At 38.2% G+C, this 16,378-nt stretch overlaps 1 protein-coding gene across 1 annotated transcript in view; it reads right to left on the reverse strand.

The window, feature by feature from the left end:
• Positions 1-6,306: 6,306 nt before the first annotated feature.
• NELL2 (neural EGFL like 2) overlaps positions 6,307-16,378 on the reverse strand; it is a 145,924-nt gene continuing 135,852 nt past the window's right edge. The window contains exons 17-20 of the mRNA XM_050323417.1: positions 13,170-13,363; positions 12,002-12,178; positions 9,690-9,914; positions 6,307-7,105 (exon numbers count right to left, since the gene is read on the reverse strand). Of these exons, the coding sequence (XP_050179374.1) occupies positions 7,055-7,105; positions 9,690-9,914; positions 12,002-12,178; positions 13,170-13,363 (647 nt within the window). The 3' untranslated portion in view covers positions 6,307-7,054. The remainder of the gene's footprint in view (positions 7,106-9,689; positions 9,915-12,001; positions 12,179-13,169; positions 13,364-16,378) is intronic.

A 16,378-nucleotide genomic window follows, 5' to 3' on the forward strand; every position in this document is an offset into this window, starting at 1 on the left:
CTTTGAACATGAGAAGCATTTTGGTTACACCGAATTTTCTGGTTCTCTATTTCCTTACAAATGTCCATGTGTCTTAAGCTTTGATTCACACCATGCAGGCAATGGGTGCAGTTGACCTTGTACTGATTGATTTTTCAGAATCCAGGTTTATACTTACAAAGTAGATTAATGCAAAATGGCTGGAACACAGCTGCAGAACACAATAAAACACAGAAACTATAAGAAATACTAAATCAAACATAAGTTTACCTTCTCTAGTATGTGTACTGGGCCAAAGCTCTCTGTAGGATTTTCTTCTGCTGACCAGGTGTGTATGGAAGGATATATTTCATACGCGAACCTTAAATTCTAATAGCTACAAAAAATCAAATCCAAAAGCTGAGAAGCTTTATGTGCAAATGGACATTACCCACAAGAAGCGATTCAAATACATGAAGCATGCAAAAATCACTTGAAAGCTGCACAAATGACAAAAACTTGCTATATAAGAAATAAAAAGATCACTTAAATGGGTTATATAAATGTCTGAATATCTATAGCTTTGCTGGGAATTGATGAAGCATTTTAAATTTTGGTGTAACACGATTCAAGAAATTAGACCTGTGAGCATGAGGATGCAAACTGGCTTTCTGGTTGCAGATTTACCAAGATGCTTCTGTTAAAAAAACCCCACAACTGAATTCTTGGTTTGCTTTAATCCTCATTCAAAAGGAAAACAAAGATAATTAGAATTTCAGCAATGACTTACTCAGATTGGTTCAATTCCCAGAACAATAGAAAACACAGAAGAGTCTGAACTTTAAAAAGTAGAACTAGAGTAAAATTTGGCTACAAATTTATCCAAATTCAATTACATTAGTTTTAATTTGTTAGGAACACATAAAATGCACAGTGGGAATGTATATATTTTATTTTTTGTAAAGGGATGGTTAACACTGGCTAAAACCTCTAAAGCAACATGAATGAACTCTAGCCCAAGGATTGAAAAATTCCATGTAAAACAGTTTGAAGACATGGGAGAATAAAATCACCAGTGCTGTGCTGAGATAGGTCAACACTGAAAGTAATCTGCCAGGTACTGATACTGGTGCCCATGGAGGAGTTTCATGCATCACTGTGATCATCACATCATTTGCATCACTGTGACAGGGATGTTAAAAGAAAGTGCTCTTGCTGCTGAGGATGGAGGCTGCACAGAGTAGGCAGGGACTGCGGTCATCGTGCAACGTGTTTTTCTGATGTGTTGTACTGATTGTGTTTGGATCACAGGCTGGTTTTGGGTTGCATTTCTCTTTCCTTTGAAGACATCAGCACCTGAGCAGCCTCTCAAGCTTACCAAGTGAGGAAAGAATCATTTCTTCCTCACCTGCTGTGTTCTTCAAAGGAGCACCAGGGCCCATCAAATGTAATTTATTACCAAATGGAAACTTAAAATGGAAAACCAGCCTAATTTTAAAAAGATCGTTTAAGTAATATCAGTATTACCCACTCACTCAGCTGACCACTGGCAACGTCTGGCAAAATTTTCACACCATCTTCCTTAACTGGGCTTTGAAAGCCATTTGTCACTGGGCAGGAGAAGAAGAACTGCCCAGTCCAGGCCATGTAGGCACCAGCTGCAAAGCTAGAGTCCACAGGCATCTCCCCAGAGAAGTCCTGCAGGGGGAAAGCTGGCCATGGGATGGGTCTTGGTCTCAGTTGACTTGGGTAACGTCTGCAGAGCCATGTCATCATGAAACACCAAAGCTGTGAGAGGACTGCATTTTGAGGCATGTTTGTGAGCACTCACATTTTGTCCATGGCCAGTGGCAATGAGGCAAACAAGATTTTTACCTTGGAAAGTTGGGTTATTCTGTCATGGCTTATGGAGGACCCAATTTACATAGCTAATAAAATAGCAGCACTGCACATTTAGGACTACACCTTTAGGTAGATGGTGCTCTCTCCACCCCTGCTGGACTGGTGCCTGCAAGCTTGCCTTGGAAAAGGATGCTCCAGCTGTGGTGCAGTGCCTGCTGCAAGGGGGCCAGTCCCAATCTTCTTTGTGATGGTCCTAGATATTTTTTAAATTTTCACTAAAGGCACCAAGAAAATAAACAGGAAACAGCTGTGGTTTACTCAGATGAAATATCCAAAGGCAGCAACAGATGAGGAGCTTCTTGTAAAAACTAAGGTAACCATGCAAAGGCTGCATCTCTTTTCTTGTTCAGCAGTCATTAAAAGAGTAACAGGACCAAGTTAGCATGAGTTGGATTGCTGGGTTTTTTTCTATTTTTCCCCCTCTCCTCTCCATGAAATTGTCTTCCCCCTCCAACACAAAATTGCACTCAAGTCTTTACTTTTTTTCTGTTGTTCCATTTAGACAGATGCTCTACCTGTGGTGATGCAGTTCTAGCTATTCTGGTTTTCAGATATGACTCAGTCATAAAATAAGTCCTTAAACAATTTTATTTTATGGTTCCAAGCAATACTTCTGATACATAAATAACATACTGGGAGCTACATTTGAAGCCTAAAATGAGATTACTGAAAAAAACAAATTTGAGGATGAAGCATAGTTATTGAGTTTGGCTTTCTTATGGCTGAAATATATGAGATCAATAGATTGTTATGGTTTGTAGTAGTTAAAGTTTCAAGTTACAGAAATAATCTGTGAACAGGTTAGTACGACATAGAGTTGCAAATCTCCTGCTATTGTAAACAATGCCTGTTTGGTATTTTACAAACTGTATAAACTCTGGCAATAAGAAAATACTGATTAGTGCAGACCTAAGTGAATAATTGATTTCAACAATTGATTTTTTATTTTTAGCATTTTGCATTAGCATCTTACAAAAGGAAAAAAGTGAAATACACTAACTAATGCTAGTGGCCCTTCACATGCCTGCTAAACAGCCACAGAGATCTGAGAAACAGTTTTTAACACTGTCTTTTTCTTTTCAGGCTCTCTCTAAAATGCTCCTCCTTAATCAAAAATCCAGTGGTACACTTTGTCTTTTCTCCCAGGACAGAGATTTGACCACTATGCTAAAGCAACAAGAAGTTTTTAATTTTTAATTAGAAATCAAAATAGCAACAGGAGAGACAGTCAGGATTGTGACAGTGAATACAACTGTGACTTGGGTAGAAGACATGACTGCAGTGGGCTTTTTACCAGCACACTGAAAAAGAGACACAGGCCACCCACTCAGGAGATGCCAGAGCTGCCCTAGTCTTCTTACTCATATTACTGTGAAACATTTTCTTCATAGAGTTGGCAAAAGCTAGCTTAAATTATTAACTGGTTTGGGGACAAGTTAAACTGCATTTGCCTGTAAGTAAGTTACACTATTAAAAAATAACTAGCAGAGCCCTACTTTAAAGCTACTGCTATTTTTATCTGAGAAATCAAGGGAGTCCCCTCCTGTTGAGAGATCATGTGAGTTGAGCACTGCCATTTGCTGCACTGTCATTCTCCTCACTTTGGAGAATCTGTGGAGGAGGAGATCCTACCCCATACACATCCTGCATTTAAAGTCAGCAGAATCTGGGCCCTGTGGCTCATGAGATTGCACCTCTCTGAGGTGATGGAGGGTGAACCTGCTATAGGCCAATGAAGTTAATGGTAAGACCCTGTGCTGGAAATTAAGGAGGGCACTTTTACAGCCCTCCATAAACACACAAAGCTCTGCATAAACACACATTTTTAGGCATCCTATAAAAATGCAATGGCTACTATTGACCTGGTAAATTTGTGAGTACCAGAAATCTGCAGGTGCCCAGTTAGGTCCCTTTTCAATGGCTGTTGCATTTTGTCAAACTCTTTCACCATAGCTTTGAATTCAGCATTGTAACTGAAGACATCTCTGCTGTTTTATCTGTAGGTCTATTAACTTAGGGCAATTACTCTGCAGAGAGGTGACAATTCCTTTATGGAAGTTATTGAATTCTGGTACTGCAAACACTGCATCAATAATGAAAGGCCAGTAAGAAAGCATAATGTACCTGCATCGTTAGAAATATATTTTTTTAATGCACTATATTGTCTGACAAATAATTTAGGCCTGGAAATTAGATATCAATTTTTAATAATATTTAAATTTACTTTTCAAGGAAAATTAAAAACATGAGCTACTAATTACTGGCTTGGCTGAACAGGAGGCAGAATGGGAAGAAGGGGTGAAAGGGAATGAAAATGAGGGTCACTGATGTCTCCTTGGAGTTTGCTGACCTTTAGAGGAACTCCCAACTGATTAGTAACCTTGAACACTGATAAATTAGACAGTATTCACTGAACCCATTCTCATTTTTTATTCAGCACATACTTCCAGCTTTGTTCGAAAGTATGACTTCTGCTCTTTGCATACATGTGACACTGAGTGTCTCTCCAAGGATTTGATTCAAGTTTTAGTTATTACTTTGTGTCTCAATCTTTGCTCTTTAGCCTTTTAGTGTACTGCACTGTGCTTTACAAACCTACAACAGTAGAAAGATCCTCCAACAATCATGTCAGGGTAGGCAATAAAAGAAAAGTGATATTTGTTTCCATCTATACACCATTTTAGTTTTGATTAAAAGCTGGGATTAAACACCAGCATTACCCTGTCTTTGAAAAAGGATTGAGAAAATAAATTTGGAGATAATTTTCCTTCCAGTTCTCATATTTGTTACAGGTCTAAAACCGATGCTGGAGGATGCACTGAACCAGATTAGGGCAGAGACACTTATCTCACCTGTAACTTTTCTATCCACTGACCCAAAATAGGGATGCTAACAACTCAACTCTATTTGCCTCTGTGAGCTCCACTGCTTTTCTTCAGAGCTTTCTACAGCCTTGGCCAGAGCCCAAGGATTCTGTCTCTCTTTCCAAAAAAAAAAGAACTCTGGTTTTCATGCATTTTCTGTGTCTGTCTTGAATGAAATTGCAGTGCAGTTCTTAAATGGTAACAATTTCTGCTAAACTTCCTCTCAGAAACAGGTATGCAGCTGCTGCTGAAATCCACTGGAGATGTGGCCCAGCATCTGAGGGGAAAACATGACCTCTTGATAATTACTAGCAGGCAAGAAAACACTGTAGAGAAAGCAGTTTATTTTTCAGGGAGCTAACTCTCTTTAAAAACTGTGATTGTAGCTTGCCAGGAATAGGACAAAACACTAAAACCCCCTGAATACCGGTTATTTATGGACTAGGTGAAGAAAAGAGTTTACTTGGTCTAAGAATATTCATACCTTTAATGGTTAAATGTAAACTATCTATTTGGCTCTTTCTGCATTTTTATTTTTTTTTAAGATTTTTAGTTTCTTGGGTTTGTTTATATTAGTTGCATTCAGTGGCCTAGCATCTTTTGCATTCCCTAACTCAAAAACATCCAGTATTCAGTAGACACTAGGGTTCAAGGGAATATCTACCAGATACATGGGGTTGCATGGGATTCCTTTGATCTCCTGCTGTGCATAAAACACTGTGAAGGTGCATCTGTTTGCAGGAAATTATTCTGTTTTGAAACCCACATACATGGACTTGCCTTGTAACTTAATAATACATGGGTAATATTAATGAAAGTTTTGTCTGTCCAGGTTACACGACAGCTACTGAACTGGTCAGGGAGATGCTGGAGAGCAGCAAGGCACTTTGAAAAGAACATGACTACTAAAGCAGTATTTAAAGAATGCCGTAATCTTTGGCAGTTTTCTTCTCTCCTCTTTGCCTCCACTGTTCATGATGCATTCCTTACAAATTCAGCCTTTTCAGGCAATTTGTAAGCATGGCTTTATTTTTTATTTCTCTTTGAGAATAACATAGCTTTGGTCACATAACCTGTTTTATTTATTGCCCCAACAGAACACTAGTGAAAATCAGGTTTGCATATTGAAGTAATCCCCATGCACTAAGATACTTCACATAAACAATAAAAACAGCTGCAGAGCTTACAGAAAACAAACCAACCCATGGCAGCTGGAGAGAGGAGGAATTTGGAGAAGATCCTCTGTAAATCTGAACAGATGTAAGTCACATGTGAATGGTCTGTACCAACTGCAGGTGACAACATCCTGCTGGCACACAGGGTCTGATCTTTAAGTACGTGAATTTGCTGTTTAATCCACTGAAATGACTCAGATGCGTGAAGTTGCTTACAGATGTCTTAACAAAGATAAGACATAACAGGCATAAGCCTGTGCTGGGCATAAGCTCCCATATGTAGAGAGCTAGACAGGCAATATATCACCCATATTTTCCAGATGCCCAGGAATGCTTGCAAAGGAGAAGAAGTGACAGAACAAATGAAAATTACATCCTTGAAAAGGTAAGATGGCACAAACAGAAACTTAAGGTAAGAGAAATATTTATTTAAATTTGCACAATAACGAGCTTATACTGAACAAAGTCAATCAAGAAATAATAGTAAGTGCAGTAAAACAAGGAAATATTGATGACTTTTCCCATCAGAAAACATTAAGAAGCCATGCCTGTGCATCACGGGTTTTCTTTTTTGTTGGTTTTTTTTTTTTGTTCTTTTTTTTTTAACAATAACTTCTATTTTTTTTTCAGCGCACATACTGTACATATTACATCTTAGCTGCTAGATTCTTTATTCCTGAAGGCTTCATCCTTTTAGTCAAACATCTGCTATGTTCTGCAGTAAGCAATCAAACACATTTGTGCAATTCCAAATACGATTAGGTAAAACTGCTGCATTCTGGTCAAGTGTTGGACTCTCAAAGCTTCAGAAGACCCTGTAAGGGCTCCTAGTTGATTTTGAATCTTGACATCATTATGTACAGCATTACAATGTGCCACTTTACACTAACCTAAACATTCTGCACAAGGATGCCAGACGGACAAATAGCCAGATTTGGGCCTAACCTCATACAAAGGTTTACATATCTGAGCTTGTCTTGAGTCCCAGAGATTTCACTCTGATTCAGGTAACTGAGTTCATCACATGTCTGCACTTCAGATAGACAAAACCAACCTAATTTTAGTTTTAATTTTGAACAATTTTTGGTCTAAAGGTCTATTTCTGTGAAGGAAATTCTTTAACCAGAAACTGCTTGTGAGAGATGGTTGTTGGTGTCACAGTTCCTGAAGGCACTGTGGATCCACTGAGCAACAGATGTGGCCATTCTAAGGGATAGAAAAAGAGAAAGAAGAATTGAAACAATTCGCATTTTGTACAAAACAAGTAAATTTAATAAGCTCAGCTGTTTGCAAACACCCATCAGATGTGAACGTACAGACTCAGATCAGATCCATGACATTGTCATCATGTCCTTACGTTGCCCAAGGAAACAGGCTATTATGATTTCTCTAATTGCTTGGTTTGCTGTGGTCTGTGTCCCAGAGCTACAACAGTCAAACTGAAAGAAGCTGGGATCAGTGGAAGAAATGCTCCCAGCATTAAGGTATCAAGCATCTGCTCAAGTACATAAAGCTGTTGAACAAGACAGGGCACTTGGGAGTTTTATTCAGATCAGGCAAAAGTGACTCTGGGCTTTATTTAGCCCTGAATGCTTCAAGTCAATACATCCTGGCTGTAACACCAGCAAACATTAATCCATAAACTTTTTCCTGATAGTCTAGACATTCTTCTGAGAATATTAGCAATTAAGGGAACAGATTGCCCATGGACATCACTGAAGTATCATATAATTTTCTGCACCTCCAATATTTCTTAAGTCTGATTCTTACAATGCAAATAATAATTGAGTATTATTTATAATTTACTCCAAGTACATTTAATTGACTAAACATTGGAGGTTACAATCCTACTCTCTATCTTCCTTACTTGTGATTAGAAATGTTTTTGTGGCTAAGTCTGCTTTAGCTGATACCCAGTTTTCTGAATTCTTAAAGGATTTGTGTAAACCTATTTTGCTATAGCTTGCTTAGAGAGGCTTAGACTGGAGTTTTGACCTTCCATGTGGTGCTCTGCAAGAAAAGAGTAGGGTGACACAGGATGAATGAGAAGGAGTACTATACAAACTGGGTACATCATTAACCTGATCTGGAGAGAGCAGGCTGCTTGCATGCAGAACTGCAATATTAAAATGCCAGCAATATGAGCAGATAGTGTATTTCAAAACAAAGACTGTTCTGTAAAGAGAACTGAGTGAGATTCGGTTTGCTTAGGGACAAAGTGGTAGGTACACCTTCACTGTTATGTAGATTCACATCTGAGTCACTAAAACTATGGAGTTTGGCAGAGTATCTGTTTTAATCTTAACTATGTTCACAATGCAGCAATGGATTTTATCAGTCTGTTTATGTGTTTACACTGAATACCAATTAGTCAATGCTTAAGGTTCAGTCTTTGCTTAACACAGAAGGGCAATGGTAGTAGCACAGAGATGGCCATCATAAGAACTAATACATGCCTTCTGCATTTCCACTGATTAGAGTTACAACGAGAACGCATTTCCCATCACTGAATCTCAAAAGTGATTTAGGAAAGAATCACACACCATTATTGGTTCTATAGATGGGGAAACAGACGTAAAAGAGCCTCAGCAACTTGCTCAAGCAAAAAGTAACTTCTACCATTGGAGCTACAGGCCCCAAAAGTACAGGTTTCTGCGTGTAAGCCTGTTTCAACATCTTTCAGGCAGCAGCTGGCTTTCTAACCATTAGGCGTTCTGTCAGATTATAGCATTTTCTTCTCACCACTGACCTGTTCTGCCATCAAGACAAATGCTGACGCCTACTTGGTGCATACCACTGCCCTTGAGAAAGGACTATGCCTTGATGGCAGCAGCTGCTATTGCACACAGTATGAATCACTCTAAGTGGAGGAAGAAGGTGATACTTGACTGCTTCTGCTGCCTGATCACACAGAATTCTCACAGAAGGAGGTGTTGAAGTTAGATTGTTTTATGAGCACCTTTTCAAAGTAGTTAATTGTACCACGTATTAGAGTTTGGGAGGAATCTCGCTTGGGAAGAACATAGAATAAAGCCCAAAATAAACTGAGAATTTCAGTAATTATTAAATAAGTATGGATGAATCCTGTCTCTCTCTCCTTGGCTACTGTGGAAACACATATTGTTATTCTTCAGTATTGGATGGCAGAAAACAAAATTTACCTTATAGGCTTACTTTGAATGGAAACATTTATTTTAAGCTCCTTTTCTTTTGCATCCTTAAAAAGAGATGCCAGAATTCACATATGCCCATAGCCATTAATTTTTCTCCTCAGAAAATGAAGTCCTTTGACTATAAAAATGGTAAATCTTCTAAACATGCTGATTATGCTATTAATTTTAAAGCATGAAAGCTGTGTAACCATATAACTAGTCTTTTTATTCTCAAAAATACTGTTCTCAAAAGCAATTCAATCAGTTCCAATAATGCTACAGTATCACACTGAACAAGTTCCTTGTGCGAAGTCTAGGCTTACATACCCACATTTGCATGTTTCTAAGATTGGAGCTCCATGATCAAACTTTAATATACTGGTGGAAAAGCAAAGACCCCTACTGTGTCCATAACACTCTGCAGCATGGGCTGTTGTCCTGCTTCTGACCTCCGAGGAATTAAACCATCTTTCTAGCACATGCAAAAGTACAGTTAACTAAGTTGAACACTTATTGTCATCTCTGCTGTTTTAAAACAAGTGTAGACACCAACTGTTCACTGACCGGGCTCAGTGCATTAATATTTATGTGCCGCAGAACAAGATAGGAAAGAAGTATCTCAGCTTTATACACTTTACCTTGCACTGGCAGAGGGTGCACTCTGTGCCATGCTTAATCCAAGAAGATCCAGTGAAGCGAATCACATTGGTTTCATCCAGACATGTTTTAGTGATGTCATTGCGAATGGTGTCTGCTTGGCAGGGGTCAGTGACACAGCGTGGGCAGCACTCATTCTCAGGGAGGACACTGAATTCACAGTCCACCTCTGGGCATGGCAGAGGCCAGCAGTCAACTTCTCCTTGCTGTTTTCAGAGAGAACAAAATATGATTCTTAGCTCTTATTTTGTTTCATCACCCATTCCTCTGGATCAGCACTATATTTCTAGCTGGCTAATTTTTCCCATCTGGTCCTGTTCTGAATTCAGTACAGAGAACACTGACTGTGGGAGACATGGTAGGTCAGGTGCATTTTTCTGCATGCTATTCAGAAAGTATATTAACTTCAACACACTCTGCATCAAACTGAAGCTTAAAATTCTCCATACAAGTTATGCAATACAGGATATGGGTCTGTCCTTGTGAGACCCTCGTGCAAGTGACAGAAGCTATAACATGACTGTGCTGCAGAAGTGCTCCGAAATCTCCAGTTTCACCTAGTTCCACTTCTATTCAGACTGTTGGTTTGCCATAGAATGATCTCAAATTTATCTTTGCCATGCTTACAAGTGCATTGGCTGGATTAAGGGTGTCAAGCTACCAGGAGCCCAATGTAATGGGGAACACCAGTGTGTTTTCAGTGAGAGGACCTCTACCCACTTACCATCCATTTAGAATATTGTGATCAGAATAACTGAACTTCCAAATGTAATCACACTTTCTGCATGGTGGGTTTCGTACAGCAAGGGTAAGAAAAGCTCAAAGCAGAGATTTGTGTTGAGCCAGAATATCTTTAGGCAAAATTACTGTATGCCTGATCATAAATCTAAAGATGTTTAATTATTCACATCAGTTACTAGAAGCTGGAATCAGCTTCCCCTCACTCTGGATAAGGGCCAAAGCTGAAGATCTATTGGGCAAAGAAAAGACTTCACAGAAGTAATTAATGCACATTTTTTTTGGTAGCAGGTCCACCTCTGACCTCCAAGTTATTCAACTAATTTGAGCACAGATTGAGTAGTCTGGATTTAAGGGAGGCAAAGAGAACAGCATTTGGCCCTAGGAAATCAGTTAATTCACAAAAACTGGATCTAAGCCTTTGAGCATGAGGAGTTCACTATCTCCAGAGCAGAGGCTGAAAAAAAAGTCAGACACTTGTCATGGCTCCAAATTTACCCCTCTTGTTGCAGAAAGTATTGTGAAGTTAGTATTTTATAAAATTCTCATTTGCAATTTCCTTCTTCTTGAATTACGTGGCGTTAAGAATGAAAGCAATCTTTGAAACCAGTCACTGCTCTTGATACTTCAATGTGTTTTTTTCCAGTGATGGACAGTACAAGGACTAGACAATACATTGTCACCCCCAAAAATCTGTGAATACTGAAAGAAAGCAGGCTTTAGCTACAGAAGTAACATCTTGGAAAAAAAAGAAACATCTATTAAGATTCTAAACTGTAGGTTGTTTTGTTTCATTTTTGAGACACTTAATGAAGCACATGGGAATCTATTTCATTGGATTTTAGCAGTGGTAACACTGAAGGCACAGTCTACAGAATTGGTTTCCCGATGTTATTCATGATACCCTGACTAGACAAAGCTGCTACATGGACTAGGCTTTACATTTGCAGATAACCTGTGATAAAAGATAGTTGTTTTTTTCTTGGGATTTTTTCTGTCACAGAAACTTCTCGAGCAGCATTATGCAGAACAGTTTTTTGCTCAGACCCTGGAATACATGTCCAGAAAAAAGGTGACAAGCTTTAACAGATTTTTTTTCAAACCTCATTTCACTGTTTTGAAAAATGCATAAAGTCTTATTATTTTTCTGTTCTCAAAATATCTGAATGAAAAAACAAGTTTTAGTCTAGCAGCATCCTTGAAATTATCAACTTGGATAATAAATATATATTTAGAATTTCCTTATACTGTTTCATCAGTCTCTGAATGTGAACACGTTAATGCTGCTCTGTAGCCATATCCAAATGACCTTCGCTCTTTGCTAAAACAATCTTCATGATTAAATAATTTATATTATGTGTATTGTGTCAAAATGCATTTTTGACAGGAACTTGACAATACTGACAAAAATCCATGAAAATTACATTTTGATTATATACGTACTCCTGAAGAAATTAAGTGAATGCTAATGCATGAAAATTAAACTATTCACAGATCAGAATATATCATATACTTTTTTCCCTCCTGTCTCTGTTGCTGTAATCAGAAGCCTTACCAAACAGCGGCACTGCTGACAGTTCTGTATCCAGGAGTCACCACTGTTATAGGAAAGCTCCCCGCTCTGATGTAAACACTGACTGCTGAGCCTCGGGTCACACTCAGGACAGCAAAAGAGGTCAACGGTGGGATTTTGGCAGTCACAGACCATTCGCCGGCACATCACATATCCATTCTGTTTTTAGACGATAGACATACAGTGATGGTAGAAATTTGCACAACCCCAGCCATACTTGTGCCAAAATTTGATTTTTTGTCATGGTTCTAAGGTCAAGAGTTTTTTCCACTACACAGTATCTTTGTCAAAATACAATTCAAAACAAGTTAGAAACCCCAACACACAACCAGCAACTACCATAAAATTTCCCTGTTGTCTTATATCCATCCTTCATACAACCAGTCTTAAGGCAGCTCTACTCTAAGGTGGTGAAACCCAAGGGAATGTTTCACAAGGGTCAAATTTTAAGGGATTGCACTAAGTTTGTCATTCTCATATGAAGGCTGGATGAATCTTGTTTAAATTTCCAGATTATAGAGTATCATAGTATCATAGAATACCAGATTAGAAGAGGATATCAAGGAAGATCGATCCCTCTCTTCTTTAATTATTCACATACGGAAAATGATAAGTGATCTGAAATTCAACCCATACCCACAGAAGTTGAGCTGCTGAAATGCTCAGGATATAGTTACCAGTGTATAAGGCCTTAATTCTCCATCAGGATTTACCTTGGGACCAAAGTTCCCACAGTAAACATTTGAGAAAGTTAAGGCGAATTGCTCTGCAGATACAGAACAGCTATTTATAGCCATCTGCTAGAGAAACTAGTGTTAGCCTCCAACCCCAATATGTATCTAGACAGTTTCTTTGCAAGAAAATGCTGTTATTCCCACCAAGAAAACCCAGGTGGTATCTCTGCCAACAAAACAGTACTATTGTCCTTCTCCCAGTATCATATAAGAAACTTCCCGTGGATGTTCTGCTTGTACCGGTTAGAGAGAGAAGCTCTCCTCAAGACCTTATGTAAGATAAAATTTTATTTTTCTGTAGCACCACACATGCACCTGAGAAGGCAGCTTTACCAGGAATTTCACTTGAATCATGACGCTCTTTTCTTCATCCCTACCACCACCTCACAGAAGCAGCTACCTCCATTTGCACTGACCTGGCATGAGCAGACAGAGCATCTGTCATTCTCCAGCACCCAAATCTGACCATTGTGTTTGATTTTGTCTTCATGGATACAGTCTCCTGTGCAGTTCTTGCCATGGGGACATCGACAGTCGTACCCACCATCCAAGTTAAAGCAAACAGTGTCATTGGCACAGCTATGCCTTCCAGTTCCACATTCATCAATGTCTGTAAAAACATGCCAAGCAATGCTCTTAGACCACATTCAATTAACAAAAATGTTCTTGTGGCAGTCAATATAAATGATCCTTAGCCATTAAAGCCTTCAGCTGAAAATTAATTTGTACTTCACCAGAATGGGGAGAAATAACTTATATTTTCACAAAAAAATATTTTACAAGCTACATCAGCTTTTAAAATGTGGTATTTTGAGTTTTCCTATACATCTTTCTAAGTGAATGCTACTGAGTAAGGTAGACAGAATGAAGAAATCACAAGAAGTGTGCAAAGAAAAATAATTCTCTGCTCCCTGAAAAGCTTTAGTTTGTGGCAACCTTTCATGAGATGTTCAGTGAAACAAGGACAGCTTCAGAATCCTGTTTTCAAAACCTTTTGCTGGTTCTATGTTCTGTCTAGCATACTTGAGTTTACTTGCTGAAAAGCTAATGTGAAAGGTGACATCTGACATTTAAGCTCATTTAAGCAAGTACACCATGCTTAAAGTTGCATCATTTATTATTGTGAAAACTAGAATACTTTAATTATTCAAGCTGCAGTCATAGCTATAGCTCTTGTGTCTAGAATAGAAAATAAAGGAAAAAAATGGTGTCTCCAGTAAATAAAAATAAATTACTTCAAAACAATCATATCTCAAAGAATTCAAGAGTACCTTTAAAGACCTATTTCATCAAGGTATGCATGAAATTATTTTGCAAGAGCTAACTAACAGTACAAACTACCTTCTACTACAGTGAAAAATTATCTGGGAAAAAAGGTTCAAAAGGTCATGAAGCAAAGAGCTATATGTAACAGAAAGTAGAAAACAGAGTAAAGATTAGAACTACGGTGATTGTAAATATTGATACACTGAGTTCAGCTCTAAATACAATTTCACAACAGTGTGGCCCAAGTTCTTACTTATTAAAAAGTATTTTTTGTTATAATTAAATGTCCAACAGAGGAGTATGAGATAATATAAGCAATATGGTCATGCATGTAACTTTCCCCATCAGCGTAAAAATCTAATAAAACACTCAGCTTTGGGCTCAACAACTGAAATGAAACCTCCAATTCACCTCGAGTGCATTCGGTTTAAAGCAAAATAACTCAATTACCATTTCAATTCCAAGTGTGGCTGCGGTCAAAAAATATAAACAAGTTGCTAACATGAATATGAATTGGAATGAAAAACAGCAGGGAAATTGTTAGAATCCTATTGTACAAATAAGGAGCATTATGGATTTCTTTCAAATATTGTGTGCAATTACAGCAGCACCATCCTAAAAAAATTGCAAAATTACTAAGGCTTATGGGAAGAATGAGAAAAATGTCATTTGAGAAAAACTGAAAAGAAATGAATTGCCAGTCTCTAAAAGAACATCAGCAAGAAGGGATATAACAAACAAACAAGCAAAAAGAATATTGCAGAGAAGACATGTTGACAGTTTTCTTCTCTTCTCTTCATATTGCCTAACACGCAAGACAAGGGACAGTGAACGGAAGTGGAAGACAACAAATTTAAGCCTGCTAAAAGGACATAACTTTTCATGCAATGCATACACAAAATATGACACTCACTGCCACACTCAGAGGGGAAAAAGGATTGTATAGCCAAAAGAGTATAAAGCTATCAAGAATATTCAATTTGCAGTACTAACAAATTCTGGGAGAGAGATCACATTTCATGCATTATGGCACACTTGGTACACTTATTTATATATCAGATAATCCAGAAAAGGCAAATCATCTCAGATCTCCACACCTTCTACCTCATTACCTTCTGAAGCATTTGCAGCCACTCACTGTTGCAGCAGGGCAGAAGATAACTAGGACCATGAACCTAATTCTGTGTGGCTGTTGGCATGGACCTGAATAGCTGACACATCACAGGCACGTCAGGCAAGGAAACCCAGTCGAACAGTAAGGATACAAAATCAGTGGAACAGACAGCCCTGCACAGGCTGTCTAAACTCCAGACTTGAAGTTTATTAGAAAAGTAGCTAACAGGAATAGTTTGAGTGATGCAGGTCTGGGCAGAGCAGAGGGACGGAAGTGCTGCTCTCTTCATCCTCTATTTTCTCTTAAATTCATCCTGAAGGTAATATAATCTGGCAATTTAAAATTAGGATCTCTACATACTCAGTCTAACTATTTTTAGGTTATGCAAGAAATAGAACAGAAACCAATTCTATATAATATAATGACTCAGATTAACAGCAGGATGCTCTTAATCATTACTTTTTAACAAATTACTTTCTGAAACTTGTGTTCATTTCTTTAGAACACTGTTTTGTACAAAGCTTTCACACAGTTAGTGTCATAAAAGAATAACGTCACTTCTCAAAAACCTGGCCACTTAATAGAAAGTAGCCATATTTAATGAGATAACTGGACAAAGTTCAGATATCATGTAAATAAGAAGAGTTGCCTTTAAAGAAAAAATGCTGACCTTATAAACACTAACTCTGCATTTGGCACTCGTGCATTTCACAATTTTCCCATGAGAAAAAGACTTCTGAGGCTTGTTTTTCAACACAGTAACAGTAACTGAAAATAATGGAGGTTTCATCATTGACACTGATATCAAGCCAAGCTTATCTGGCACTGAGAACGTTTGAAAAATCTCAACTTTGTTTTTTTCAGTAGTTTGTTTCATGAAAAAAAGTGTTTTGGATAGGGCAATTTAAATATCCCTAGTCACAGCAGGAGCTATTTACATTTTGATTCTAACCTAATCAGAAACAGCAGTATGTTTATGATGCAGCAGGAGAAACACCAACTTTTCATGCATGAAACTCTCATTTGCATTATTCATCCACATCAAACTTTGAGCATTATCAGCAAAGAACTTGCACATAGATCATCCATACCAAGCAAAACTTTGTTTCGGTTTTTTTACTTTGAAGTTTAATGGATGGTGAATTATGTTACTGGCAGTTTGGTTTACAGCCATAACTAGCTATGGACAAGGTGCACTGGCCCCTGCATCTTTTGTATCTGAAAAGGGAAGACGGTAGGATTACA

This window comes from Myiozetetes cayanensis, unplaced genomic scaffold (genome assembly GCF_022539395.1).
Source record: "Myiozetetes cayanensis isolate MyiCay16 unplaced genomic scaffold, myiCay2020 scf3, whole genome shotgun sequence".
Lineage (NCBI taxonomy): Eukaryota > Metazoa > Chordata > Aves > Passeriformes > Tyrannidae > Myiozetetes > Myiozetetes cayanensis.